Source organism: Ursus maritimus, unplaced genomic scaffold (assembly GCF_017311325.1).
Source record: "Ursus maritimus isolate PB19 unplaced genomic scaffold, ASM1731132v1 scaffold_22, whole genome shotgun sequence".
NCBI classification, from domain to species: domain Eukaryota; kingdom Metazoa; phylum Chordata; class Mammalia; order Carnivora; family Ursidae; genus Ursus; species Ursus maritimus.
The window spans coordinates 36049734-36076942 of record NW_024424675.1 but is presented as its reverse complement, the minus strand read 5'-3'; the positions used below and the strand labels follow the sequence as shown (position 1 = coordinate 36076942).

Below are 27209 nucleotides of genomic sequence, written 5' to 3'. Positions count from 1 at the left end.
AGCAGGGGATAGAGGAGAGGGAGAGGAAGAGAAAGAATCTTTAAGCAAGATTCCTTACTGAGCTCGGAGCCCCACATGGGCTCCATCCCAGGACCCTGAGATCATGTAGAGAAGAAACCAAGAGCCAACCATTCAACCAACTGAGCCACCCCAGGCACCCAACTAACTTTCTTCATTATGTTCTTAAAGCATTATACATAATCTCAGCCAAAATCTCTTATGTTTCACATAATTATCTATATTAAAAATTCAAACTCTTGAGGCCCCTGGGTGGCTCAGTCGGTTAAGTGATCAACTTGTGATATCGGCTCAGGTCATGATTTCATGGGTCTTAAGATTGAGCCCCAAGTTGGGCTCCACAGCGGGGAGTTTGCTTGAGATTTTCTCCCTCTGCCCCTCTCCCCACATGTGTAAAATCTCTCATGTGTGCACTCTTTCTTTCTTTAAAAAAAAAAAATAAATCCTAAAAAAAAAAAAATTCCAGACTCTTTACCATGGCAGAGTCCCCTGCAATCTGACACCTGTCAACCTCATTTACTTTCTTTTGGCTTCTTTTTGACTCAAAGTTCAAGCCACAAAAGCCTTCCCTCTGTTGCGTGAACCAGCCAAGACAGTTCTCCATGCTGTAATAATGCTCTTCCTTCTAATCTGATATTGGGTATTGTTCAGCTGTCAGTCCACTGTCAACTCCCCAAAGGGCCTTCTACCATTATCATCTACCTTATTCCCATTATACTATTAACAGCAGTAACCATCATCTGAAATATCTTTGATATACTTGTTATCCTTCCTGTAAGCTCCTTAGGGCAGGGACTTTGTATGTCTTGTCTCTGTAAGCCCAGGACTTTACCATTGTCTGGCACACAGGAGATACTGAGTAAGCATTTGCTGAATGAACTAAAGGATGAGTCAATACGTCAGTCAACTAGCTAAAAAGGAGTTCCCAAGGTGTATTAGAGACTATTCTTTGAGGATCTGTTATGAGGAGCCCTAACTTAACAGGGGAACTATTACATCTGTAAGATAAACAAATGACAACTTATCCACCATAATTAATTTCTGTTCATTCAAGTTTTTCAAGGAAGAAGTGAATCTGAAATCTGTCCTATATTACCGTCCATATATGCCAGTGCTTATACTTTTGTTTCAGGGCTTTGCACTACTATTCTACCTGCCTGAACAGCTCTGCCTCTGGAGAGCTGAGTGGCTCACTGCCCACTTCATTCAGGTCTCTTTCCAAGGTCATCTCTTTTCAGAGATGCCTTCCTGGGCCATCCTATCTAAAAGAGCACCCATCTCAGTCACTCTTCATTCCCTTACTTGATTTTTCCAAGTTCCAAATTTCACAAGGCATACTACTTTGCTTTCTTGTAGGGGCTTTGTGTTTTGTTCACTTCAATCTCCCTAGAGCTTTACAATAGTGATAGGTATCTACTACATATCTCTTGTGCTATTTTCAAAAGTTGCACACCTTTGATTGATTTTTTTCCATCAAAAACATTCCATCATTCTACATATCTGTTCTGGTCAATTGCCTGTGAATACAGGAAGAGGTGGAGACAACTGATTCTAAGACCACATGATAGAATGATCCTAAAATGACAAAGTACTGAGACCCTAAAATGACCCTAAAATTCAGGTACTAAGCAGGACTATCTGTTAAAAAAAAAAAAAGTGGGGGCGCACAGGGATATATAAATATGCATGCAACAATCCCTGAAAGTCAAACTACTACACAGATCCTTGAGTTTAGTACTAATTAAGGAATTAAGTATTTGTTAACAAACCCTTTTTGTATCTCCTTAGTGATAATGTCTAAAAAACCAAATGGTAGGGGCGCCTGGGGGGGCCAGTCGTTTAAGCGTTTACCTTTGGCTCCAGTCATGATCTCAGGGTCCTGGGATCCAGCCCTGGGTAAGTCTCCCTGGTCAGGCTCCCTGCTCAGTGGAGAGTCTGCTTCTCCCTCTCCCTCTGCCCCTCCCCCCACGTGCATGTGGTGCTCTCCCTCTCTTTTAAATAAATAAAATCTTTAAAAAAACATTGTAAGCTTAGCCCTGATTTGGGAAAGCATGACAAATCAGGTAATTTAGAGAATACTCCACAGGTATTCCCAATATATCGGCAAGATCAAGGTCTAATTAAGCGATCTAATTTGGCCACAGGTGAAAGTACTATGGCTCTTTAAAATATTAGCAATATGTAAATGTAAAACTGTTATTCATTTTAAAATATTCAAACTAGAAATGGGAAATTCACTATTTTGCCTTTATACGAGATACGTTACTATTCCACAGATCTTTAGAAATTCCTACCAATTCAGTTGAAAAAGAAAACGCATGTACCACAATAAATCAGTGATGAGAGACTTATCTAAATTCCAAGTTCTTCTTGTTGAATGAATGGCTGGACCTAAGTCTAGCCTCTTCCCACAGGCCCTCAGTTATGGATGAAGACTTTTGGAATAAAAACTTTGCTTTCCAAGGCCATCTCACAGACATCTGTGACATAAGCTGATCCAAGATCTGTGCCTTTTCCTTAGATAGTTCCTCCACATTAGAGAACCATTCCTGAGTCCTTACATCTGGGGAAAGGGAAAGAGATCCAATGAATGAAAACTATCTGGCACACACATAGCAAGAACATACCCCAAAACCTCGACCCCCCCACCCCACTTTCTGGAACAGACCACTTAGAATCATATCCAAACTGTACATTGTCTACAAAGCCCTGTATGATCTGTTCCCTGAATACCTCTTCTTTCTTCATATACTACTGTAGCAAGCTGGATTTTCCTCCAATATACCGATATTCTAAATTTGTTCCTGTCTTCAAGCCTTTGTATTTTCTATTCCCTCTGCCTGGAATGCTCTGTCCCCTTACCTTTTCATGCCTGATCTTAGCTCATATGTCCCCTCTCCAGAGAAGCCGCCTTCTTCTTCTTCTGTTTTTTTTTTTTTTTTTTTTTTTTTTTTTAAGAGATGGGGAGAGATGGAGGGCGGGAGAGGGAGAAACAGAAGGTGGGGAGGGACAAAGAGAGAATCCTAAACAAACTCTACACCCAGCACAGAGCACAACACGGGACTTGATCTCACAACCTTGAGATCATGACCTGAGCCGAAATCAAGTCGGACCCTTAACTGACTGAGCCACTCAGGTGCCCCCAGAGAAGCCTTCATCTGTCATATTGCTGTCACTTGTCACTATCTGAAATTATCTAGGGGCGCCTGGGTGGCACAGCAGTTAAGCGTCTGCCTTCGGCTCAGGGCGTGATCCCGGCGTTATGGGATCAAGCCCCACATGAGGCTCCTCCGCTATGAGCCTGCTTCTTCCTCTCCCACTCCCCCTGCTTGTGTTCCCTCTCTCGCTGGCTGTCTCTATCTCTGTCAAATAAATAAATAAAATCTTTAAAAAAAATTATCTAATTCATTTATGTGTATTACTGTTTCTTTCTCCCATTAGCATATAAGCTCCCCAAAGGAAAGGACCTTGTCCATTTTTATTTCTTCACTGCATTCCCAGAGATTAAGTGGATGCTCTATAGTTAGTAAATGAATGAACAAATTAATTCCAAAGTTAAAGCACTGCTCTCAAACACATTCAATCCTGTATAGGAAACCTTCTGTCCCAGCCCCCAAAGAGCAGAAATCAAAGTAACCAGATGTGAAGAGAAAACTCCCTTGCATTGAAAGAAAGAAGTCGAAGTGTCTTGGAGGGATCAGGTGAATCAAGAGTCCCAGGAATTATGCAGAAAGTGGAAACACACACAGGTAAAAAAATTCAACTAAGGGGAGGGGGTTTAGGGGGAGGAGAAAAGAACACAGGTGGGATCCAAGAGTAAAAAATCCCCCTTCTATGCCTCCAAGGAGTAACAACACTTGTGCATCTACCATGTAGTAAGCACTCATCACCAGAATATAGCAGTAAACAAGACAGGCAAGGTCCTTGCTCTTGAAGTTTACAACCCAGCAGCAGAGAAAGACAATTAACAACTCTAAGTAATTCTGGTTAATGATAAATGCTATTAAGTAAAAAGTTGAAAGAAGTCCTCAGAGAAGTTGATCAAAGAAGGTGTAAGGGGCATGAAACTTAAAGGACAGGGAGCCAGCCTTGCAAAGCTCTGATGCTGATAATTTCCAAGCAAACGAAAGGCACGTCCAAACGCTCTACGGTGGGCACGAGCTTGGAACATTTAAGAAAACACAAAGTCAGCAGTATGGCTACAGTGGCTAAGAAGAGATAGGTGGAAGAGGCAGACAATAGTCACTTCGGGTGGGACTTCGTAAACCACGGTAATAACTCCGTGGATCCTCAGAGCCACTTTGCGAGGCAGATTGTTTTCAACCCCACTTCGCGAATAAGGAAATGGGGAGACTCCGAGGGATGAAGCGACTAGCCCTAAATAGCACTCCCATGGAGGCCAACTATGGAGCGAACCCAGGCCTTCTAATTCCAAAGCTCATGCTCCGAACTACCACACTCTCGCGTCTCCCCCAAGAGCGGGACCTTACATTCCTGGGCAGGTGCATGGACTAGAACGTAATCCTCAAACAACTCAGCAAAGGGATGCCCATTTACAGTTGGGGAAACTGAAGCACAGGGAGATTAAAGGTCCCCCTTCCAATGAGAACGTGAGTCCCGGGGACCGGGAAAGAGCCCATCTGGGCGGCGGCCGGCTCCGGCCCAGCAGCCCAGCCGGACAGGCCTCGCCGCGGCACTCCGCTCACGTTGCGGGGGGCCGAACGCGACGAGGACAGACGCGCGGGCGCGACCAATGAGAGGCGGCCTTCCCCAGCGGCCCGGCGGCGGCGCGACCAATCCGCGCGGCGCTGGGGGGGGAGGGGCGGGCGCTCGGGCTGCTCGCGTTAGGCCGCGCCTCGGGGGCCCTCGCCCCACACAGGCCCGAGGGCCGCTGGGCTTGGGCCTGAGCCCCGGAACGCCGCGAGGTGAGGCGAGACCCGTCTGTGCAGGCAAAGACCTCTCCGGAGGGCGCCGCCCGAAGCAGAGGCCCACATTCCGTTCTCGCCCAGAGGCGCGGTCCTTGCTTCCCAGCGCTCGGAAGTGTGAGGAGCGCCTCATCCCTCCCCCAGCGGGGTCCCAAGAGGCCACCCTACCAGGCCGTGCACGCCCCGCGCCTCACCTCTTGGGGATACGGGAACGGAGAAGGGAATCTCAACCGCGAACTGTAGCCGGCACTACCCAACCCTGCTGCCGCTCCGCCTCACATTCAAACCCCGGCAAAATGGCGCGGCGGCGAGGCTGCGGCCCGGGCGCATGCGTGAGCGGGGCAGAGGCGGGGGGCGGGGCCAGGAGTGCTCAGGCCCCACCCAAGCTCGAATGGCCAATCGCGACCGGCTCTGTGTTTGCGCTGACGTCACAAGCGACAATGCCCTTTGGCTCAGACCGCGGCTTGGGGCATCACAATCCCTATATTCCTGAGAACGAAGAGGAGTTCAGCGAGTGGCCGCTGGAGTGCGACCTAGCCTGATCTAGGGCTGCAGTGAGGTACGTATTAGGTCTTCTATAACTGGAACGAACTGCTCAAAGCCGTGCCCATAGCCTTTCAGACTGAGGAGACCTTTCTGCCCCTCGCAGAGCGCAGGTTTTAGAGGGAGACGTGGTATACACGAAATCATTTGAGGTTTTGATAAGCGCTACAACAAGAAAATTTAAAACAGGGTGATATGACAGGCAGTGACTTGGAAGGTCATTGGTTGGTCAGAGAAAACCTCTGAACAAGTGACACTTGACCTGAATTTCAACAAGGAGACAGCTGTGTCAAGATCCTCCTGGAGAGCATTCCAACAGCCTGAGCTCTGAGGCAGGAGTCAGCTGGGCTGGGGCTTAATGAAGTGCAGAGAGGCAGGAGATGAAGTTAGAGAGGCCGGCATGGGCCAGATGATGTAGACCTCATAAGCCCTGTTTAGACTGGTCTCACTTGCATCCATTAAGGGATGGCCACCAAATCTACACTTTAAAAGGCCCACCAGTTGCTGTGTGGGAATGGACTGTATGGGGATGGGGGCGAAGAGCTTGAAGCAGGGAGCCTGGAGGCATCCAGGAGAGAGATGTGATGGGCCGGACTCAAGTGAGTAGCAGTGCATATGGAGACAAGTGGACAGCTTCAGGATATGCTGTAGGGGTAGAGCCTGTAGGATCTGGTGATCCGTAGAGTGTGACAACGACAGGAAGCAATGGGGACTTAGGGAAATCCCAGCCCTCACTTTCAGCCACCAGCAGGCCCAGGCCCAGCTGTTTCAGAGCCCATCCCTTGCAATTGCTAGCTTGCTGACTCGGGGGACTGAAAGGCATGTATTTAGTTATCACTCGAGGAAACAAATATAAGAACACAGAATTATATAGGCTCTGAGAACTGCAGAACTCTCAGCTGATAATGACTCTGTCCAAACCTCTGCAGTAAGAGATGACCAAACTTGAACCTTAGGATGACCCCAGTGTCCCCCTCCGTCACCACCCCCACCACACACACACACACACACACGCGCGCGCACACACGCACACGCACGCATGCACGCACACACACCACATGACTGCTTGAGAAAGCTCAATGCTGCCAGGAGAATTTACTGTCTGTTCTAGCCAACACCTGAGTATAGGCCCCAACCTCCCTTTCTTAGAGCATTTGCTTAAAAGGACTTAAAATTGTGAATCCTTCTTCTGTCCCCTTGAGATGTGTATGTATCTCCTGCAATTCAGGAGTGTCTTTCTCAATGACCTGAAAGCCATTACTTTGAAATATAATCATCAGGAAGGTGAGGCCTATTTCTCATTCTCTGTGGGCAGATGGGAGCCTAATTGCCAGCTAGCAGACATAGCTGGCCTGATGACATTTACACTGACCAATGCTTTAAGTTTTCACCTGGGCCCTCACTCTTTCCCCAATTCCCTCATTCTCCTTTAAAATGCCCTATCAGGGATGCCTGGGTGGCTCAGTCAGTTAAGCGGCAGCCTTTGACTCAGGTCATGATCCCAGGGTCCTGGAATCAAGTCCTGCATCTGGCTCCCTGCTGAGCAGGGAGGGAGCCTGCTTCTCTACCTCTGCCTCTGCCTGCTGCTCCCCCCCCACACTTGTGTGCTCTCTCTCTGACAAATAAAAAAATTAAATGTTTTTAAAAAATAAATAAAAAATAAAATGTCCAATCAGGGGTGCCTGGGTGGCCCAGTCGGTTAAGCCTCCAACTCTTGGTTTCAGCTCAGGTCGTGATCTCAGGGTTGTGCCTGGCTCCATGTTCAGCGGGGAGTCTGCTTGAGATTCTCTCTCTCCCTTTGCTGCTCACATGCTCTCTCTCTCTCTCTCAAAATAAATAAATAAAATCTTAAAAAATAAGATGCACAGGTGGAATCAACTCTCTCCCCCACTGTGAGTAGTTTCTGAATAAAATCGTTTTTACTGCTTTAACAATGTCTGACTTTATCGTGGGCAGCACCCTGGCTATGAACCTGTAAAAGCCATTCCTGAGATAAAATGCAAAAATTGCTCTGAGTGAAAGAGTCACAGATGTAACTTTTTTGTAAAATTATTCAACATCTTTTATCACAATCCACAAACCCTGGAAGTTCTGGCCCCTGCCAACCTGTCTGACCTCATCACCTTTCTCCCTCTTCCTCTCCACCCTCACTCAACTTAGCCACCTCGCCTTCCTTTCTGTTCTTCCAAGCTCCCAGCTTATTTCCACCTCAGAGTGTTCATACTTGTTCATACTTGCCCCTCCCTGTGCCTGGAATGCTCTTCTAGACCCCTGAATAACAGGCTCCCTCTGTACATCCAGACTCCCACTCAAATGTCACCTCCTCAGAGAGGCCTTCCACGCTATCTGAAATTGCCCACTCTCTACACCCGGTAACTCGACATTTAGGTTTGCCAGATTTATTTTTCTAAACATTTTATTTATTTGACAGAGATATCACAAGCAGGTGGGAGGGGTAGAGGGAGCCCGACTTGGGACTCGATCCCAGCACCCTGGGATCATGACTTGAGCAGAAGGCAGACGCTTAACCAACTGAGTCACTCAGGCGCCCAGGTTTGCCAGATTTAGCAAGTAAAATACAGGACACCCAGTTCAGTGTGAATCTCAGAAAAGCAATGCATGATCTTTTAGTATAAATATTGCATGGGACATACTTCTACTAAAAGATCATACCTTGTTTATCTGAAATTCACATTGTCTCAGGTGTCCTGTATTTTATCTGGCAAACTTAGCCTCAATAGATCATTGTTTTCTTCATAGTGTTTATCATTCTTTGCAATTGTCTTTGTTAATTGCTCCCCTCACCATCAGCTTAAGGACTCTATTAGAACAAAGACATTATTTATCTTCTTTACAGCTGCCCCCCCAGCACCTAGCGCATAGTACCTGCTTAGTACGTATTTATTGAATGTTGAATGAAATGCCCTATATAAATAAAGTCCATTGAGAAAGGTGTAAGTTATTAGGACGCTAGTGGAAAAGATGAATTTTTACCATTGCAGCAATAGCACGAGTAATCAATCATACTAATCTTTCCTGGACAAAGATTTTCCACCAATCCTGGTGAGAACAATCCTGATGATTTAACAGTTTTTCATCCCTGAGAGCTAATCACGAAGGAGGCTGGCTGGCGTCTCGTGTAGGTCTAGCTTCTCTTCCAGTTTCTGCAGGAAGCCCTGAGGTGTGCCAAGGTTATCATGTCTGCAGACACAGCTCTAGTGGTGCCCACTCCCCTTGCCCTTTGCAGCCGCAAGGAGATCCATGCAGGTGAGGGGCACAGGAAGGTTGGTGTGTCCTCCTCCAATCCCCGTGGGTGATACCTGAAGGCTCCCTTGGGAATCTCTACCCCCCCACTCTCCCCCAGCCCATCAGTACACACACTCCCAGGTTTGCTACAACTGCTAACGTACACATGGTGAAAAATTCACACAGTACGAACATGAGAGGATTTGGTCTTTAGCTAATTAGGACATTCGCTGTGGGTAATATTTTATGTTCTCCATGTCCTTATTTTAATTTTGCTTTATCAGATGTTCTCTGAGAGCCATGTTGGTCTCCCATCATGATTCTGGCTTTGTCATTGTTAAAGTGTACTCAGTTGTCTTTCGTTGTATGTTTTGAAGCTATTAGGCAGATAAGGTGCCTGCCATTTCTTCCTGATGAAGTCTATCTACCATCTGACGATGTGAAATATTCTTCTTTGGTCCTTTCAGACCTCTCCTCTTCCAATTCTATTTGTCTGACATCAATATTATTAGACCTGCTTTCTTTTGGTTAACAATTTCTTGGCATATCTTTTTATCCCCCCTGCTTTATTGAGATAGAATTGACATAGCTTGACACATCTTTTACCAGACCTTTACTGTCACTCTTCTTTGATCCAGTTGTATCATACTAGTTAAGAGCATGGGGCCGCCTGGGTGTGTCTGCCTTCAGCTCAGGTCATGAGCCCAGGGTCCTGGGATTGAACCCTGCATCGGGCTCCCTGCTCAGCAGGAAGCCTGCTTCTTCCTCTCCCTCTGCCTTCCACTCCCCATGCTTGTGCTCTCTCTGTGTCAAATAAATACAATCTTAAAAAAAAAGAGAGAGAGAGAGAGAGAGCGAGAGAGCATGGACTTGACTACCCAGCTTAAGACCTTCACGCCATCTGTATAACACCGTATAACACCGGGCAAGTTACTTAGAATTGAGCTGTCTGATCTCTATTATAGTAGTGATAGTAATAATTTGCCTCTCAGGGGGGTTGAGAGTATGGCAGATCCAGGAAAGATGAGGCCCGTGGAAGAGCGTCTGAAAAATGGTAACTGTCCGAGGCAGTGTTAGCTCTTATCTCCATCCCAAGACCGGGCGACAATGCACTTTTGATGACCTCCCATTGTTCCCAGTCCTGCGTTTTCCCAGGTGGCAGGTACTGCTGGAGACCTGGACAGGCCTTTGGACCCTTGCCTTGGCCCCTGTCCTTTAGAGGGTGTGGTGCTGGTCCCGCTCCAGCTGCCCACAGGTGAGGGGTCCATGCGCCGAGAGGGCGTGCTCACCCAGAACCCTTATCACCGCCTTTCAGACCGTTCTGGGGACCCTGGAATTCCCCACTGAGAGGCCCCAAGCCCTCTTCCAGGGTCTGTGGAAATCTCTTGGCTGGGTCACTCCTGAGAGCAGATACACAACAGCTGTGAACACCTGCACACTGGCGGTGTGACTTGGGGACAGATGTGTTTTCGGGGGGGTTTGGACGGAGCTGCATATCCACGCATACACATTCAAAGCCTTATGGTACAGGTTGAGCTCGGAGCAGGGAGAGAAAGGGGGCAGTACAAGGGCTTATTTCTTTCCATGCTGCTGTGTTCTGGCCTGGAACTCTGAGAATTCAGTCTTTAACTTCCAGGTATTGCAAAGGTTTTATTTGTCAAGGAAGGAGGATGGAATGTGTTTTCAAACACTATTTTGACATATAACTTTTATTTACGTATTTATGTATTTATTTTAGCAATTTATTTTTTGTGTGTGTTTTTAAAGATTTTATTAACCTATTTGAGAGAGAGAGAGAGAGACAGAGAGCAGGAGCAGGGGGAGGGGCAGAGGGAGAGGGAGAAGCAGACTCCCGCTGAGCAGGGAGCCTGAGGACACAGGGCTAGATCCCAGGACCCTGAGTCATAACCTCAGCCGAAGGTTACGCTTAACCAACTGAGCCATGCAGGCACCCATACTTATTTATTTTAGAGAGAGAGCGAGAGAGCACGAAAGGGAGGGGCAAAGGGAGAGGGAGAGAATCCCAAGCAGACTCCACAGCTGAGTGTGGAGTCTGATGTGGGGCTTGATCTCACGACCTGGAGATCACAACCTGAGCCAAAATCAAAAAGTCGGACACTTGGGGTGGCTCAGTCGGTGGAGCATGTGACTTGATCTTGGGGTCATAGGTTTGAGCCCCATGTTGGGTGTAGAGATTATTAAAATGAATAAGTAAATAAATACACTTTAAAAGATGGACGTCTAATGGTATCTATTTCATACAGTTGCTGTGAAGTTTAAAGGATTTCCTGTATGCAAAGCACTTAGTACAGTGTCTGCAGTGCTGTAAGCCATCAGTAAATGTTAGTTCTTTAAAAAGTGACATTAATAGCCTGCTTATTGCTGATGCCCAAAAAGGGGGAGAAAGTTAGCACAAATCCTTCTGTACAAAGAGTTCTTCGTTCCAGCTTCCGTGATCTGTCCACTGGCCTCTCCTATAGAATGATGCTTGGTTTTTGCTTGCTTCTCAAAAACCCATAGCACTCTGCACAAGGAAATCAATATGCCATTATTTAAGGTCAAATTCACTCAAGCTAAGAAGTTTACCAGAACACAAGGTGCTTCTTGAACATAAATCAAGATACATTCTTTAAGCAAATCTAAATTAGGTCAGTGAAGAAGAAGCTATAGAAGCTTTATGCAAAGCTGGGGAGTCTCTGGGAACGGCGAACACTGACTTATATACAAATGACCAGTTTTCAGTTGAGCACCAGATTGGCTTGTGTCTGGAAACAGACATGTTTAAAAATACTGAAGTCACTTCTGCCAGAATCCTGGGGGAGTCCTCACCCCTTCTTCTTTTGCTGTGGGTATGTCGTTGCATTTACTAAGCTGGCCACACCCAAGATGTGACACAACTCACTCAAGGACAATTTAGCAGGTTTCTTGAACTGGACAACTGGTGTGTTACACAGCTTGGCAAAAAATCCAGGGATCACTCTGGTCCTTTGAAAAAGAAAATGTACTTTTGCCTAATTTGTGCTCCAGTCTGTGGGCAGGGAGGATACAGGCATAATGCTGAAACTACCTTGCAAAATGCTTAAATAATAGCACTTTAAATAAATGATGTGGAGCTGGTCCTTCCTCAACCGGTGACCTCAGCATGCCCTTTCTAAAATGGGTAAGCAGAAATGCCTTTTTTTTTTTTTTTTTTTTTTTTAACAGGAAGGCCAGAGAAAGCTGACAGTATCTGCCGCAGACAGACTCTTGGGTCCTACAGCACCACACCAGAGAAACCTTCTTAGACTCCGAGTCAATTTAGTTCAGGGTTTTTCAGCCTTCAGCACCAGTTAGACCTTGAGGCTGGGTAATTCCTTCCAGTGGGGGCTGTTTAGCAGCATCCTACCCAACCCTCCTGCTGTGACAACCCAAAATGTTTCCAGACACTGCCAAGTGTCCCAAGTGCCCCCCTGGGGACAGAATTGGAAACTCCTGGTTGGCAGCAGGTTGAAAACCACTGCTCTAGGTAAAACCCAGGCACTACCTGCTATGGTGAGATAAAGACTCTTCAGAAACCTTTTCCTTTTGCTGTTCACTGGAAGCACCTGCTATGTGGGACCACAGAGAGTCGCCATTTTATTCCAATAAATTAATAAAGATGAAAAAGTATTAGTCAGTTTCAGCAGGGGAGTATTTTAAGCACAATGGTGATTTACAATTTTAGGATATTTCAGAAAGAATGGATTCTGAATTCAGAGGCAGTAGAGCCAAGCCATGCCTTCCTACGTTGGCACCCTTTGTGAACCTCAGAATTGCCTTCCACTCAGTGTCCAAGTTGGCTACCCTGTGAGTCATCCTTTGCAAATCTGCCCTCAACACCCGCAAGAGGAGATTTTTGTCTTCTTTTGGGAACTCACCCACTGGTCAAACTAATTAATGAGTTAAAGTGAATTCAAGAGATAAATAAGAATCTTCTCATGACTGGATTTTTTCCCCTTTCATTGGGAGGGAGGGGGAAGAAGGGAACCTTACTTAATTAAAACCCACAATTAATATTCTCCTATTAGAAATTATTTTTGTTAACTATTGAGGCCAAATTTTACTACCAGTTGAGAACCATAAGCTTATAGCTGCCATAAGAACAAATGTACCCAAAATTATAGCTTGATTTTATATACACACATACAAATTACTATATTAAAAACAAATTTACTTTTTAAAACTTTATTGATTTACCACCTGATTAAAGCATGGGATTTTAACAGTATTATACATAATATTTTTACATAGAAAACTTTACATAGCATTTCATATTATATAATTCAGCTTATTCTTTCAAAAATGTATACATCCATTGGGCAAGGAATGCTTTTCATTAAATTACCAATATTAAATGCACTTAATCATTGTGTATAGATTAAACAATAGTAGCTATTAACTAACTTTTAGGCATTTTAAGGAGGTAAAACATACATTTTGCACATAAAGAAATATTTGATGCAAATATGAAGATAAAATTTTTTAAAAATTAGAACACTGAGAAAAACTACACCTTTGATGAGTGTCTTTTTTTGAGAGCAAGGATTTCCAGATAGATTCATTCTTCTAAATAATCAGCTTTGGTTTCTTTGTTTCTCCAACTGCAAAGCTGCTGATAATAAAACTCCAGGATTTTACATGAGTTCAGGTTATGTCTACTTTAACCCAAATGTTAAAACAGAACCCAGGGAATGCAGTAGTAAGGATCTAGCTTCTGTCTCAACCAATATCCATTTGCATCGTAACAACAAACATTTGAATGGGACGATCTAATTGCCTCTGTCCGCAGGTTCCTTTGAGAACTATAAAGACTGTGAAATGGAGAGCCATAATTGCAAAAGAACAACAGAAAGGTCTACGGGTTTTTTGTTTATTTATTTATTTTTTTTGTTTTTTGCATTTTGTACAAAAGTCACCTGTCAGAGGAAAATGCTGTGTTTCCAGATATTATGATACAATTTCCATAATGTAGCTCTTTGGTTGTACATGAGGAGTAACAGGAAAAAGGTGTATTTGACTCTAAAGATGCATATTAGAAATCAAATTTCCCATCCACCGTTTGTTGTTAAGATGCCAGAGCTGGTGATTTCCCTAAAGGACAGTGCAGAAAAACAAAATTGCTCCAAGTAGCAGTGTTGGAACAAAAACTTCTCTAGAGACCCAGCACATATAATCAACACTTAAAGCATCCTGACAAAGAAATAAGGCCTTGGAAATGCTCCATCTTTTCTAATTTTGTTCGTGAATGGCGTCCTGGCCTGGGGCTGCAGTCACACACACTCTTCTATCACTAGTGTTTGAGTGGCACAAGCCACATTTACCATGAGATAGAACAGATTTATTCACAAAGTAGAATTTAGGCTGAATGGCTTATTAGTAGAGGTAAGGAATTCCTCTGTACGTCACGGGCCACCGGCAAGAACAATTACCCCAAATGGTTTGACATCCCGGTTTTTAAAAGGTCCATGCTGGTACGATTCAAATGCCTCATTCAGAAAATCCAATCTTTTAAAAGACAAAGTTAAAAAAAAAAATTCAAAGCTGAATATTTGGGCATGGAACAAAATGTGGTCAGACACTTCCCACTCTGCAAGAGGTGGCAAGAATGAAAGAGAAGGCAGGAAGACACTGGTGGTGGGGTCACCGCTGAAGAAAATGGCACATGAGAACCTCAGGAGGAAAGGAGAAGTCTCCAGTCAGGGACGCAGTGGCACGTTCCTGGGCATGCCTTCAGGACAAATATGGATGGAGAGCATGGACTTGTTGAGGCTGTGACCGACCACAGTACCGGGGAGGGAGTCTTGGCAGCAGCGTAAAGACGTAATACATCCCAGGACAAGGTCAGTCAAAGGTGCTGACGTTTTCCATTCACAGTAAAATACTCGCCCACGGTCCCTTCCTCCTAAATGATACAGCTCCTCTTTAATGTATGTAAGTAACATAAAAACTTAAACCTGCTCTTTTTTTCTTTGGTAGATAAATTAAAATACTTTGGGGGAAAGAAAAAAAAAATAGAGTACTGCTGGCCCAAACCAAACATTTCTCAAGGCTGTTAAAAACAAATTTAAGAAATCAGTTTCTTAGGAAACAAAAGCACCAGAAATCCTTCTCTATAAAGAAAAAAAAAACAGCCGATTTTAGATAGGTTCCCAACTTGCTAACTTCTAAGGCACCAGAGTTGACATCAATACAACCCAATTTCCAGAACTGAGGGGCAGGCAGAAGTCTGAATGTGGTAATGACTCCGTGTAACACTGGTTCTCCTGCTGAGCGTGGCTCTAGGGGAGCCCTGGGTGAGGGGGCGGAGTGAAGCATATGTTCTCTTTCTCACTGACTCAGAATAAATCAAGCTTCCAAACAGACTGCTTGCAGGCGGCAGGCCTGTTTGTTGCAAACTTTACATAAGCTGCCGCATCAGGATTCAGTTCTAATTGCCGTTAAGACTACTGCACCTTTATTAACACAATAAGGGCCCCCAGAATCCAACCCTGCCAAAGAATGCAGCTCCGAGGCTTGAGTTCATGGCAGTAGTTGGGCACAGGCCATCTCCTGCCACGGTCACAGTTCAGCCGTGCTGGTCCCACCATAGCACAGGCCGACTCTGGGTCAAGGACTCATGACACGTGGCTGAGGAGTTTTGCAGACGGCCTTTCTCCCGCACAGCCGCCATCCCTCTCTGGAGGGCCCTTGAAAGGGGACTGTGCAAAAGAGGGACACTACACTCACTATTCTGAGGTAAAAATAAAGGGTTTACTCAAATATAAATTAACTCTGTTAAATTATTACTTCATTTTTGTTACTACTTCATATATTAGATTTCAGAGGGTGTGAGATGGACAATGTATTCTGGAAATTTTCATACCCATCCACAAATACTTACTTCCAAGGAAGGCTAATCGTCTTCATTACATTTTTTACTTTTCCCTATAGACTTTTTCTCCCCAGGTTACTAAAACAGGGAGAGCCAGGAGGCACTACCTTTTTAAAATTTTTAACCTTGCAAGCTCTTAATTCTAACTTAATTACTAAACTCTGCTTTCAATGAAATCTTCAATAATAGCTTTTCATAAAGTACTGTAAAAATCACTCAGACATTAACAAAACAAAAACAACACTTTTCCCCAAACTTTCTCCAAACTAATCTAACTACAGCTGACTCACAACTGACAAAAACACTCAAAATTCTCCAACACACTCAAATGACAACAAAAAATCCAGCATAATTAAGGCGGCATTTAGCCGTTACAAGAAATTTTATTAACATACTCTCTAATAATCACGAACCTCTACAGCTATGTTCAGTATTTTCAAGGACAGCGACTTCTTCCGACAGAACGTGTACAGCCAATCATGGGACTCTGCTAGGAAATGGCGCATGTGCGGCGACAGGCTTGACAGGTGAGTCAGGAAGACGGAATGACAGAGATGAAACAGACTCCCCACCTACTGCGTTAACTGGGTATGCAACACTTTAATGAAACAGCACAACGGCTCAGCCAGGGACTGACGGGACCCGCGTCGAGGCCAGCTTCCACCAGGCCATTCTGAGCTCCCAGAGGCCGACTCCCTGTGCCTACGATCTGACCCTCCACGAGATGTGCCAGGCAGAGGTGGCGTGGTGAACGTTCTGCAAAGCTGCAGTGGTGGCCCGCGGGGGCCAGGGCTACCACACTGGGGACAGTGTTCCTGGTACCTGTGATGGCTCTTCCGGAATCCATATCTTATAGACAACACCTATCCGTAGAAAGAACTTGCGGAGAACTGCTCGGAGCTCAGGAATCAGGTCAAACTGCATAATTTCACACAAGTAGGGGTAGTACATAGAAGCGTGTGCTTTAAACTTGAGGTGGGAGAGAAGAAGAGAGGTCAGATTAGACAGGGAGCTACTTTTTCTGGCACTAGTTTCTCAAAAGTATTCATCTCATCCTGGAACTTTTTGCAATATTGGTGCTTTTTCTTGCTATTAAAAAGTTGGGGGGGAAATTTGCAAATTAGAACATCTTTTAATTATGCTTAACTGAAACACAAATTTTTTGGGGACAGCTTTGCTACCAAGTCAACATTCATTTTAGCAAAGCAGATCCCCCCTTCTGAGCCAGGGCTTCACTATCTGGACCCTCTTCTAACACAGCCGCGCTCAAAATCCCTGCAGCAATTTAACTGCTACGTGCGTGGTTTCAGCGTCAGCCTTTCTCAGGATGCTATGGCACCCTTGTCTGTAATGAATGAACTTTCCTCTAATGAATCTAGAATGGTGCTAGTTATGGGACCATTCTTGGAAGAATTGAAGAAATCGTTACTTTAAATTCCGAACATAAAGGAACCCAAACCTGGGTCTGAGTGGGGACATTAGTTTCCTGGTTTATACCTTTTCATCGTTTATTTTGAGGGTTTTTGTTAGAAGTAACAGCAGAAGACTTGTCCAGGCCTCCCGATGGCTCTCAGAATTCACTGTGATGAAATAGGCAAGGGCCTCACTGCACACGCTGGAAGAATCAAGAGAGAGTGAGACACGTCAGACAGAAGATTAACCTCTACACTCACTGGAGTGGAGAACTCTTCGTTCTTGCAATGAGTACTTATTTACTGGGCACCTGCTCTGGCTGTGCCATCCGGAGCAAATCACTAAGCCTCAGTTTCTTCGGCTGTAAAACAGGGATAAATAATTGTACCAAACTCGGGGGGTTGCTGTAAAGTTTACATGAAACCCGCGTGTTCAATGTTCGCTGAGCCCAGGGCCTGCTCCCAGCTTAGGGCCCCATCAGCGTTTGCACACAATGAACACAGAGCCGATCATCCACAGCTGACTACACACCGCCTCTCTCTTCTCCTGTTGCATACAGTTGCTACTTTTTTTTTCTTTTAAAGTAATCTCTACCCCCATGTGGGGCTGAAACTCAAGACCCCGAGATCGAGAGTCGCATCCTCCACCGACTGAGCCACCCAGGCGCCCCTCTAAGACATTTTCTTAAGAAGATTCTGTAAAAGTGGGATTACTGTGTCAAAGAAAGAGACTGAATATTTTAAGGCTCCTGATTTTAATGCCACCGGCTTTCCGGAAAAATCCCCTCCCTGCACGTTCCCACTAGCAGTGCAGGAGAGTGCATGTCTCATCACATGGCTGTCAGCACTGCATGTTAATGGGTTTAAATCTTGAAAGAGTGAAAAGGGCTTAGACAGAACATCTCGCTCACAGGAAGCTGGGTGGCGAAGATCTACTCTTCTGTCTGCGGCTCTTTCCATGCCATCCCCCCACTGCTGCATTTCTGCATAATCCAAGTTGGAACACCCTTGTAATTCACATGATTCCAATACATTCCTCTTGGAAAGAAGAGAGGGTGGGAGGTTAGAGCTGCCATTGCCCTCAAGGGACTTAGGACTTCACTCCAGGCTTGCTAACTCTGAGTGCTTTTTACTGCCCATGTTCCTGTGCCTTAAGAAACTTGTGAATGAAAGAAATGAGGTCCTGCCCTATTCAGCCCATTAAGAAAAGTGAAATACAAGTGTCAGCAAATAGAAGAAAGAAGCAAAAAGGAAAACAGTTTGTGAAGGCGTCAGCACGCAGGTATTTTTCTCTTATTCTCTTCAATTCAGAGTATTATTGTGATGCGTTTTGTGTTTTACAGATAAGACATTTAATCAGAAACCAATTTTCTTACGTTAAAAGTCGTTGCTGTATTTCCTCCCAGGAATCCCGGCGGTTCTCATCGACATACATCCGGAACAGGATCCTCAAACAACAGGCCAGGCTGCTGGTTTCTTGTTTTAGAAGATTAGGTTTAGATTTGCCCTTAAAACCTAGAGATTAGACAGTCATATAAACAGTGCACACTTCTAGGATAATGCTGAGAAATCATGCGGGAATCTAAGCTAGTTACTTTTAGGGAACACTGAAAGAAATATTTCACATTCTTTTTTTCAATTGAAGTATAATTGACACATAACATTACTCTTAATCACATTTTCTTAAAGCAGTACCAATCAGCCACAGAGATGTGTAAACCACTCTCACAAGCAAAACCTTATCACAGGCGAAGGCATAAAACATCTAGACATGTTAAAGCCACAAAGAAAAATGACATCATAAAATTATGGATAAAAATAGGTATTTGGGAAGAAAATCAATGGTTACCTGGTAATGGTAATAATACAAAAATCATACAAAGTATCACTTCTGTGTGAAGTCCACAAAATGAGACTCCCACTGTCGCCTTGCATGTATCACTTACCTCCAGGGTTTATGTGTTTATTTTTGGAGGGGGGAAAGAGAGAGAACCCCTAAAAGCCTCAACAAATGTATGAATGCTTTCCGTTTCTCCTAGACTAGCACCATTTTTATATCACCATATTTAACTACACCATTTTAACCTAATGTAAAATGTCTTGGTTTGCTAGATCTATTTCAATTCATTTTTCTATCAATTCATTTTTCCATCAAATACTTCCTGAAAATCTCCCATGTGCCAGGCAGTATTCCTGGTACTGGGATGGAATGTATCCATCATGTCCTTCTTTTCCCCTCAAGCAGGAAAATATCTGGCAAGTTATTCCAGCCAGGTGTACAATATGAGGAGTTTCCCAAAGGCTTTAATGTTTTAGAACGATGACCCCTGCGGCCACCTGTCCTAGCCGCTGTGTAGCCTTACCTGCTCTCCACAGGACCGTCCGTTGCTCGTAATTGGAGTTGAAGGCCTTTGAGAATGAGTGGGACTCCTGCAAGCAGTCCAGCAGCCTGAAGAGGTGCCGGGAAGACATGCACTTGTACATGCCCTGATCCTCCGTCTCTATGCGGATGTCGGCATCCAGCGTGTCTTGCTAGAGAGGGGGCGGGTGGGAGAGCTAAGTGAGGACGGGCTGCTTCTGGACTTGGAGGCAGTCCTCACTCGCCAGAAGTCATCCTCTGTCTGAGAATCACACACATCATTCCTCACCACCCTGAACAATTCTCTGTTGGACTCTGCTCACTGGCCGGGGGAAGAATTATGCCCAGGGCCTGCATGATTTCAGGCTTTGCCGGCCCAAGTTTCTGTTCTGTCAGTACTGCCTTCGCAGCACAAACATGAGTATGTGCTTCTCCAGTTATTTCACTACAGGCTGCACTGTCCTCTCTTTATATACCTTATAACGAAATTAGAAAACGAGAAAGTCACTGTACTGTATGTGACAGAAGGTCCAGTTGCGTAACACACTGTGAAGACAGGAACTGCTAAGCGCAGCCTGGGTGGGACCTTTAGCTTCATCAGGTGACTAACGAACGTAGCAGCTCCACAACTGTGTTTTCAAATGTGAAGGGAAAAAAATATAAATATAGGTATAAAATGCTAGAAGTTTTTGTTGAACATGGTGCCTAAAATGGGAGACATACTTAGGGATTTTATATTTGTTGAGCCTTCTAGGAATGGATCTATCATTTTTATAAGCCAGAGACCACAAAAAAAGTAGAGCTTGCAATATTCCCCAAATTGATCTATAGATCCAGTTCAATCCTTATCAAAATCCCAGATTACTACTTTGCAGAAATTGACAAGCTGGTCCTAAAATTCATATGGAAACACAAGTGACACAGAATAGTCTAAACAATGTTGATAAAAGCAGCACAAAGTTAAAAGACTCATACTTCCCATTTCATTCAAGACAGTGTGGTGCTGGCATAAAGACGGACATACAGGTCAGTGGAAAAGAACTGAGAGTCCAGTAATAAATCCCTGTATTTAGGGTCAAGTGATTTCCAACATGGGTGCCAGAACAATTCACTGGGGAAAATCAGTCCCTACAATAAATGATGCTGGGACAACTGGACATCCACGGGGCCAAGACAAAGGTGAATGAACTAAACAAACACAAAATGAACTAAAAAATGGATCAAAGACCTACATGTAAAAGCTAAAACTATAAAACTCTTAAAAGAAAACACAGGACAAATCTTTGCGACCCTGAATTAGTCCATGCTTTCTTAGATATAACCCTAAAATTACAAGCACTCAAGAAAAAATATTAACTCAGACTTCATTAAACTTAAAAATTTTTGTGCTTCACAGGCTACCATCAAGAAACTAGAAAGACAATGCACAGAATAGAAGAAAATAGTTGTAAATCATATATCTGATAAGGGACTAGTATCCAGAATATAGAAAAACTCTTACGATTCAATGTTAGAAAGTTAAAATATCCAATTTAAAAACGAGCAAAGGATTTGAATAGACATCTCTCCAAAGATACACAAATGGCCAATAAACACAGAAGATGGTCGACGTCACTAGTCACTAGGGAAACGGAAACCTAAACCACAGTGAGATACCACTGCACACCCACTGGGATGACTGTGACAATAAAAAAAAAAAAAAAAAAAAAAAAAAAAAGACAATAACAACCATTGGTGAGGATGTGGAGAAACCAGAGCCTTCATCCATTGCTGCTAGGAAGGTAAAATAGTCTAGCTATTCTAGAAGACAGTCTGGCAATTCCTCAAAAAGGCAGGCACGGAGTTCACCTATGACCCAGCATTTGCACTCCTAGGTATGTGCTCAAGAGAATTAAAAACATGTCCACATAAAAACTTGCATACAAATGTTCACAGTAGTGTTATTCATCATAGCTAGACAATGGGAAGAACCTGAATGTCCATCAACAGGTGACTGGATGAACAAAATGTGGTGCAGCCATACGATGGAATATTATTTTATGTATGTATACTCACATCCACATATATGTAACAACACCGGTGCTACATGCTACGGCTACAGGCTACAACGTGGATGAATTTGGGAAACATTCTGTAAGTGAAAGATGTCAGATACAAAAGCTCACGTTTTATGTGATTCTATTAATATGAAATATCCAGGTTAGGCAAATCCATAGAGACAGAAAGTAGATTAGTGGTTGTCAAGGGCTGGGCTGACGAGGGAAGGGGGAGTGACTGCTAATGCTTAGGGCATTCCCTTTGGCAGTGATAAAAATATTCTGGAATTAAACTGGTGACGTTTGCACAACTCTGTGAATATACCAAAACTCTGAACACTCATTCACAGGATCTGCTGGCCCTTGAAGCACTTACATTTACAACCTGTGGTGTAATGTTACTGTCCAACCTTTGGATATCCAATCCTCTGTCTCCGAGAATAACATATATACATAAAAGGTTGTACACACAAAACAAAAAAGTAAACTTCAGAGGAAAAACTGGTATCTTTATCCATATATTTTTCTCTCTCAGTTATTTATGGTTAATAATTACACACCAATTATGAGGAATAGTCTCCCTGATTAATAGTAACACTCTTTTTTCAAAGCACCAGGGTGGGGATGGCATCTGAGCGGTGGGGTGCTGGTAAATTGGCTTTCTGGGAAATTTTAAAAAAAGAAAAAAGAAAAGCCCCGATTTTTAGTGTTTGCTGATTTCTGTGGTATAAATATTTCCATCGCAGCCCATTTCTCAAGCCACCAATATGCCACGACTGAAGGCAGGGCTGGGGAGAGGTGAGCCCGATGGGCTCCGGCAAGCCACTACCAACTGGCTCCAGCGCACCACTGCATCTGAGCGAACTCCCCCCCAACAAGCACATTCTTCTCGAAGCTGGTCCTGTTACCTGGGCAGCAACCATGTGTTCTGCATCTTCCTTTTTGCTTGTTGCAGGGTAGAACACGATGTTGTCGATGGTCTGTATCAATTCCAACTGGACCACACACTTGATGAGGAGGCTGGCAAACAGTTTCTGATCTATATTAGATGATAAAGATTAACCCTAATAATGATTCAGCCAGTGCTGAGTAAGTATTCACCGAGCTCCTACTACGTGTCAGGCACGGTTCTTGATGCCATGGCAGAACAGTGAGTAAGCTGGACAAAAACCCCACGGCAGAGACAGACAATAAACAGGATATTTAAGTCTAAGGTACAGCATGCCAAATGCTGATGACAAAGGTAGGGATGGGGATGAGGGAGAGATTGTGTCGGGGTGGGGCTGCAAGTTGAAACAAGCTGGTCAGGAAAGGGCTCTCTGCAAATGTGATACCCGAGCGAAGACCTCAGGGGAGGAGAAGTCAGCTATGCAGGGACCCTATCTTCCAATAAGCATCTCTGCCACCTGCAGGGACTCCTACACACAGCTCCAGACTGTGCCCTAAGCACTCCAGGCCCCAGGTTCCTGCAGCAGCGAGACTCTCCGAAGTAGCTGACCATCAGTCTTGAGGGGGTGGGGCTCTTTTCTGTTCTTAGTTTCCAATCACTTTCTGTCTGCTCCGGAAGTGGCATCCTCTTTCTGTAACTGCTTCTGTTTCCCTCAAGAGTCCCCTTTTACCTCTTTTAGTGGTTAGCCATCCTTGACTAGCTAATAATTCTTCAGGTAGAATCGTCTCTGTTCAAATTATTGGTGTGGTTTCTGCCTACTGACTAGACTGGCTAATATCTCCTCCCTCCATCTTTGTCTTCTCACTCCCCGGGCTCAGGGGCGGCCCATGTCGGACACTTCACTGGTGTTGATTTGGCTATAATAAAAGTAGAGATTCCTTATTCAACTTATTGTTATAGAATCAGAATGCTGAAAACATTAAACAAAGTGCTCAGTGATGGCAAACAAGGATGGGTCATCTTCAAGTTTTGGAAAGTGTGAAAGTGTGTGTGTGTGTATTTATATAAATTCTCCATGTAGAATCAGCTCTAATTAAAGAAGAATATGGTGGCGTTGCAGCACATGTACATTTAATTTATGCCAATTCAGTGACGTCACCTTGGACCAAAAATGACAGGGAAAGAAACAGTCCAAGTGGTGTGAGACTGTGCCTGCTCCCCACTCACTGCGCTGACGCCCACAGGGCGGGCTGGGAAAGGGGAAGCATGTTCCCAGGAGGAAGGGCAGGGTTCTCAAGTCCCAGGCCCCTCTCAGAGTACAGACCTCGTGCTGCACCAAGAGTGGCTCTATTTAGAGAGCTGTATACGCGCACCCTCCACACAAGCCAACCCTTTATCTTGCTCGCCGGCCCCTGCAGGGACCCTGGCTGTGCCGCAGATACTGAGAAACAGTGTGAGTGTCCAACATGGCGCCTTTTTAATGGATTCCAAGGGTGGTTATGTTTTATGCCTCCAAGATAGTTGGTGACCACACGTGGCTGTGTCTAACACACTGCTTCGGAAGTTAACGGCAGTGTCAACACCGACAGCCTAGCGTGTGCAGAAGTGGGTAGAACTGCTCTGAAGAAAAACAACAGGGCCACAGCTGGAAAAAGACCAGACCACGAAATGAGGAATGTTCCTTTCTCAGTCAGCTGAAAGTGTGCCCGAATCCCAACTTCACTACACAGTGGCAAGTCATGTCAGGTTATCTGTCTCAGTCCCAGTTCACGCAAATGTAAACAGCACCTCCTCAAAGGGCTAAAGGGACGATGACATGAGATCACACACATGAAACACAGTGCAGTGCCTGCCTCACAGCGACTGGGAAAGCCATTTTTTTTAAATGACAGGCAGTAAAGCATAACCACAAGTCACAGAGACAAACTGATAAAAGTAATCTGAAACTCATATCCAGAAAAGGAATCTCTAACACAAAGAAAGCTCCCCCAAACCAATAAAAAGACTAACAGCCAGTATAAAAGGAGGAACGATTTGAACAGATGATGAAAAAATAGAAAGGCTCTTAAACACATGAAAAACTGCTCAGTTTCACTCATAATTAGAAAACTGCAAATTAAAACTACTCCAGAGATAGGAAATATCACCTACGTGTCCCCGAAAATCATGTAGACAGGTACAACCTTAATGGGCAGGAATCTGTAATTATCTGTCAAAATGGCAAGTGCACTTCACCCAGCAGTCCTATTGCTAGGAATTTATTACACGCATAAACTCATGCATGACACGTTTATTAGGTGATTCAATGTAGTACTGTTTGTAACAGAAAGAGATATGGAATAATAAACATCCATTAGTAGGAACCCAATTAAGAAAATAATAGTACACAGTACTATTACTATGTACTATATATTCTGGTACAGGATAGTACACCTATATCCTGGGATCGCCTATAATAAATAGTATAAGAGAACGTGAAAGCTTTTTAGGTAGTGATTTTGAATGGTCTCAAAAATACACTAAGTGAAAAAAGAATAATGCCCAGTATTCTGTAATTTGTATAAAAAGGACAGGAGGATCCGTGTGTGTGTGTGTGTACATATGCATGTGTTTATGGATATGCTATTTCTTGCATATGAATACACATGGATACAACTGGAAACGCACATAAGAAACCGGTGACACTAGCTGCCACAAGGAAGGGACTGGCAGACTGAGGCACGGGGTGGAAGAACCCTTTTGTAACTTCTGAATATTTGAATTATATAAACGTGTTACCTATTTAAAATAAATAAATGAAAACAACTAAAAAAAGTGGCCTTACTTGCATATGGTCTACCTTTCCAGCTGTCATCGGTCGGGTTAGAGAGTTGGCTCTGGCCTCTCTCAGAGGCGTTTTTATCTATGCTGCTTAGAGACTGGCGGTCCAGATCCACATCCTAAAAGTAATGCAGACAGAAATACAATGTTCACTTTCTTTACCCACAATTCAGTATTTGGGCAGAGATGTGCCCGTTCTGACACTGCTGGCCCAACTTGAATTTAAGTGCCTTGCGTAGCTTGAAGTAAAATTATACTGCCTGCTTTATTAGGCTATACAGCAGAGAGTATGAATTTCACGTATTTTCTCCCTCCCATTAAAATGTCACATTTTCTTATTCCTACTTAGAAGGAATATGACACGGGGCGCCTGGGTGGCTCAGCTGGTCGAGCATCAACTGTTGATCTCAGCTCGGGTTTTTTTTGTTTTTTGTTTTTTTAAGATTTTATTTATTTGAGAGACAGAGAGAGTGAGAAAGAGAGCATAAGCAGGGGGAGGGGGAGAAGCAGACGCCCCCGCTGAGCAGGGAGCCCGATGCGGGGCTCGATCCCAGGACCCTGGGATCATGACCTGAGCCGAAGGCAGTTACTTAACCAACTGAGCCACCCAGACGCCCCTCAGCTCAGGTCTTGATCTTAGGGTTGTGGCTCCCAGCGTGAAGCCTGCTGAAACAAACAAACAAACAAACAAACAAACAAACAATGTGACAAATTAATGAGGACAAGCTCAAAAATAAACCAGTGTGATAGCTAGCTTTTTGAAAACCTTGACAGAAGACAGTTAACACACAAAAAATGTTTAAATAACGTGCTTCATTTTTTAAGTTGCTAAATCCCAAATGCCTTTTTTTTTTTTTTTTTAAAGTAGGCTCCACATCCAACGTGGGGCTTGAACTCACGACCCTGAGCTTAAGAGTTGCATGCTGAGGGGCGCCTGGGTGGCTCAGTCGGTTAAGTGTCTGCCTTTGGTTCAGGTCATGATCTCAGGGTCCTGGGATTGAGCCCTGCATTGGGCTCCCTGCTCAGCAGAAAGCTTGCTTTTCCCTCTCCCTCTGCTGCTCCCCCTGCTTGTGCTGTGTCTCTCTGTCAAATAAATAAACACAATCTTAAAAAAAAAACAAGAAAAGAGTTGCGTGCTCCTCTGAGTCAGCCAGGCACCCGCCCTCCCCCGCAATGCCTTTTAAAATCTAATGGCCTTACAATTATTTGGGAATAGAAGTTAACAATACAAAGCCCCTGTACACCAAGGTACTTTAAAGTGAGACTTGAATCACAACTTCTCTATGTGGCCTCACACAGAAAATAAGAACCACTATCTCACTGGTGTGGAGGAAAGAACTCTTTATTTAGGAGGATAATAAATAAGGATAATTATACCAAGGCATTACTTCTATCAGCAAAACACCAGAATTGAGAGTCCAACAAGGGATAATTCGTTAAATAGATTACAATAATGTATAGCCACTGAAAAATCGGCTCTCAAAGAATATTTAAGAATATGGAAAAATGTTATGTGCCAAGTGCTTCCAAATTTCAAACCTGTGGATTAGATGTGTACCATTACACAAAGAAAAAACTAGAAATCTAAACTGGTTTTTATTGGGTGACTTCTCTACTTTCTAAAAGAAGATGTTAACGAACATATATAGATTTAAATCTTTTCTGGTCTTTTTTAAAAGTAATCTCTAGGGGCGCCTGGGTGACTCAGTCCATTAAGCGTCTGCCTTCGGCACAGGGCGTGATCCCAGAGTCCTGGGATCACCCCGCATCAGGCTCCCTGCAGGGAGCCTGCTTCTTCCTCTCCCACTCCCCCTGCTTGTGTTCCCTCTCTCGCTGGCTCTCTCTCTCTGTCAAATAAATGAATAAAATCTTAAAAAAACAAAACAAAAAACTCTACCCCCAACATGGGGCTTGAACTCACGACCCTGAGATCAAGAGCTGAATGTTCCACCAACCGAGCCAGCCACGCACGCCTAGTTCTTAAATCTTATAACCTTTTTTTTACTCACTTCCCATCAGAAAAGCACGAACTCTTTGGGTTGCTTAATTTTTTACTCTAATACAAGATCAGA

General features: G+C 44.2%; 2 protein-coding genes and 1 long non-coding RNA gene across 4 annotated transcripts in view; 1 reads left to right on the top strand and 2 right to left on the bottom strand.

Annotated features, from left to right (window-relative positions):
• Positions 1–5290, bottom strand: part of CSE1L (chromosome segregation 1 like) — a 42177-nt gene extending 36887 nt beyond the window's left edge. Inside the window, exons 1-2 of one of the 2 annotated variants that reach the window (XM_008698033.2) lie at positions 5138–5271; positions 2343–2581 (exon numbers count right to left, since the gene is read on the bottom strand). The gene's annotated coding sequence lies outside the window, so the exon portion shown is untranslated. Of the gene's footprint in view, positions 1–2342; positions 2582–5137 lie in introns of both variants that reach the window. The other variant, XM_008698031.2, reaches the window with a different exon arrangement.
• Positions 5291–5367: 77 nt separating this feature from the next.
• On the top strand, positions 5368–14762 carry LOC121104618. Its single transcript, XR_005836969.1, has 2 exons — positions 5368–5502; positions 11937–14762. It is a non-coding gene; the product is annotated as an uncharacterized LOC121104618 (long non-coding RNA).
• A 1211-nt stretch (positions 14763–15973) lies between these two features.
• ARFGEF2 (ADP ribosylation factor guanine nucleotide exchange factor 2) overlaps positions 15974–27209 on the bottom strand; it is an 89887-nt gene continuing 78651 nt past the window's right edge. Inside the window, exons 34-39 of the mRNA XM_040638440.1 lie at positions 25142–25256; positions 22337–22467; positions 19397–19565; positions 18410–18548; positions 17119–17236; positions 15974–16590 (exon numbers count right to left, since the gene is read on the bottom strand). Of these exons, the coding sequence (XP_040494374.1) occupies positions 16414–16590; positions 17119–17236; positions 18410–18548; positions 19397–19565; positions 22337–22467; positions 25142–25256 (849 nt within the window). The 3' untranslated portion in view covers positions 15974–16413. The remainder of the gene's footprint in view (positions 16591–17118; positions 17237–18409; positions 18549–19396; positions 19566–22336; positions 22468–25141; positions 25257–27209) is intronic.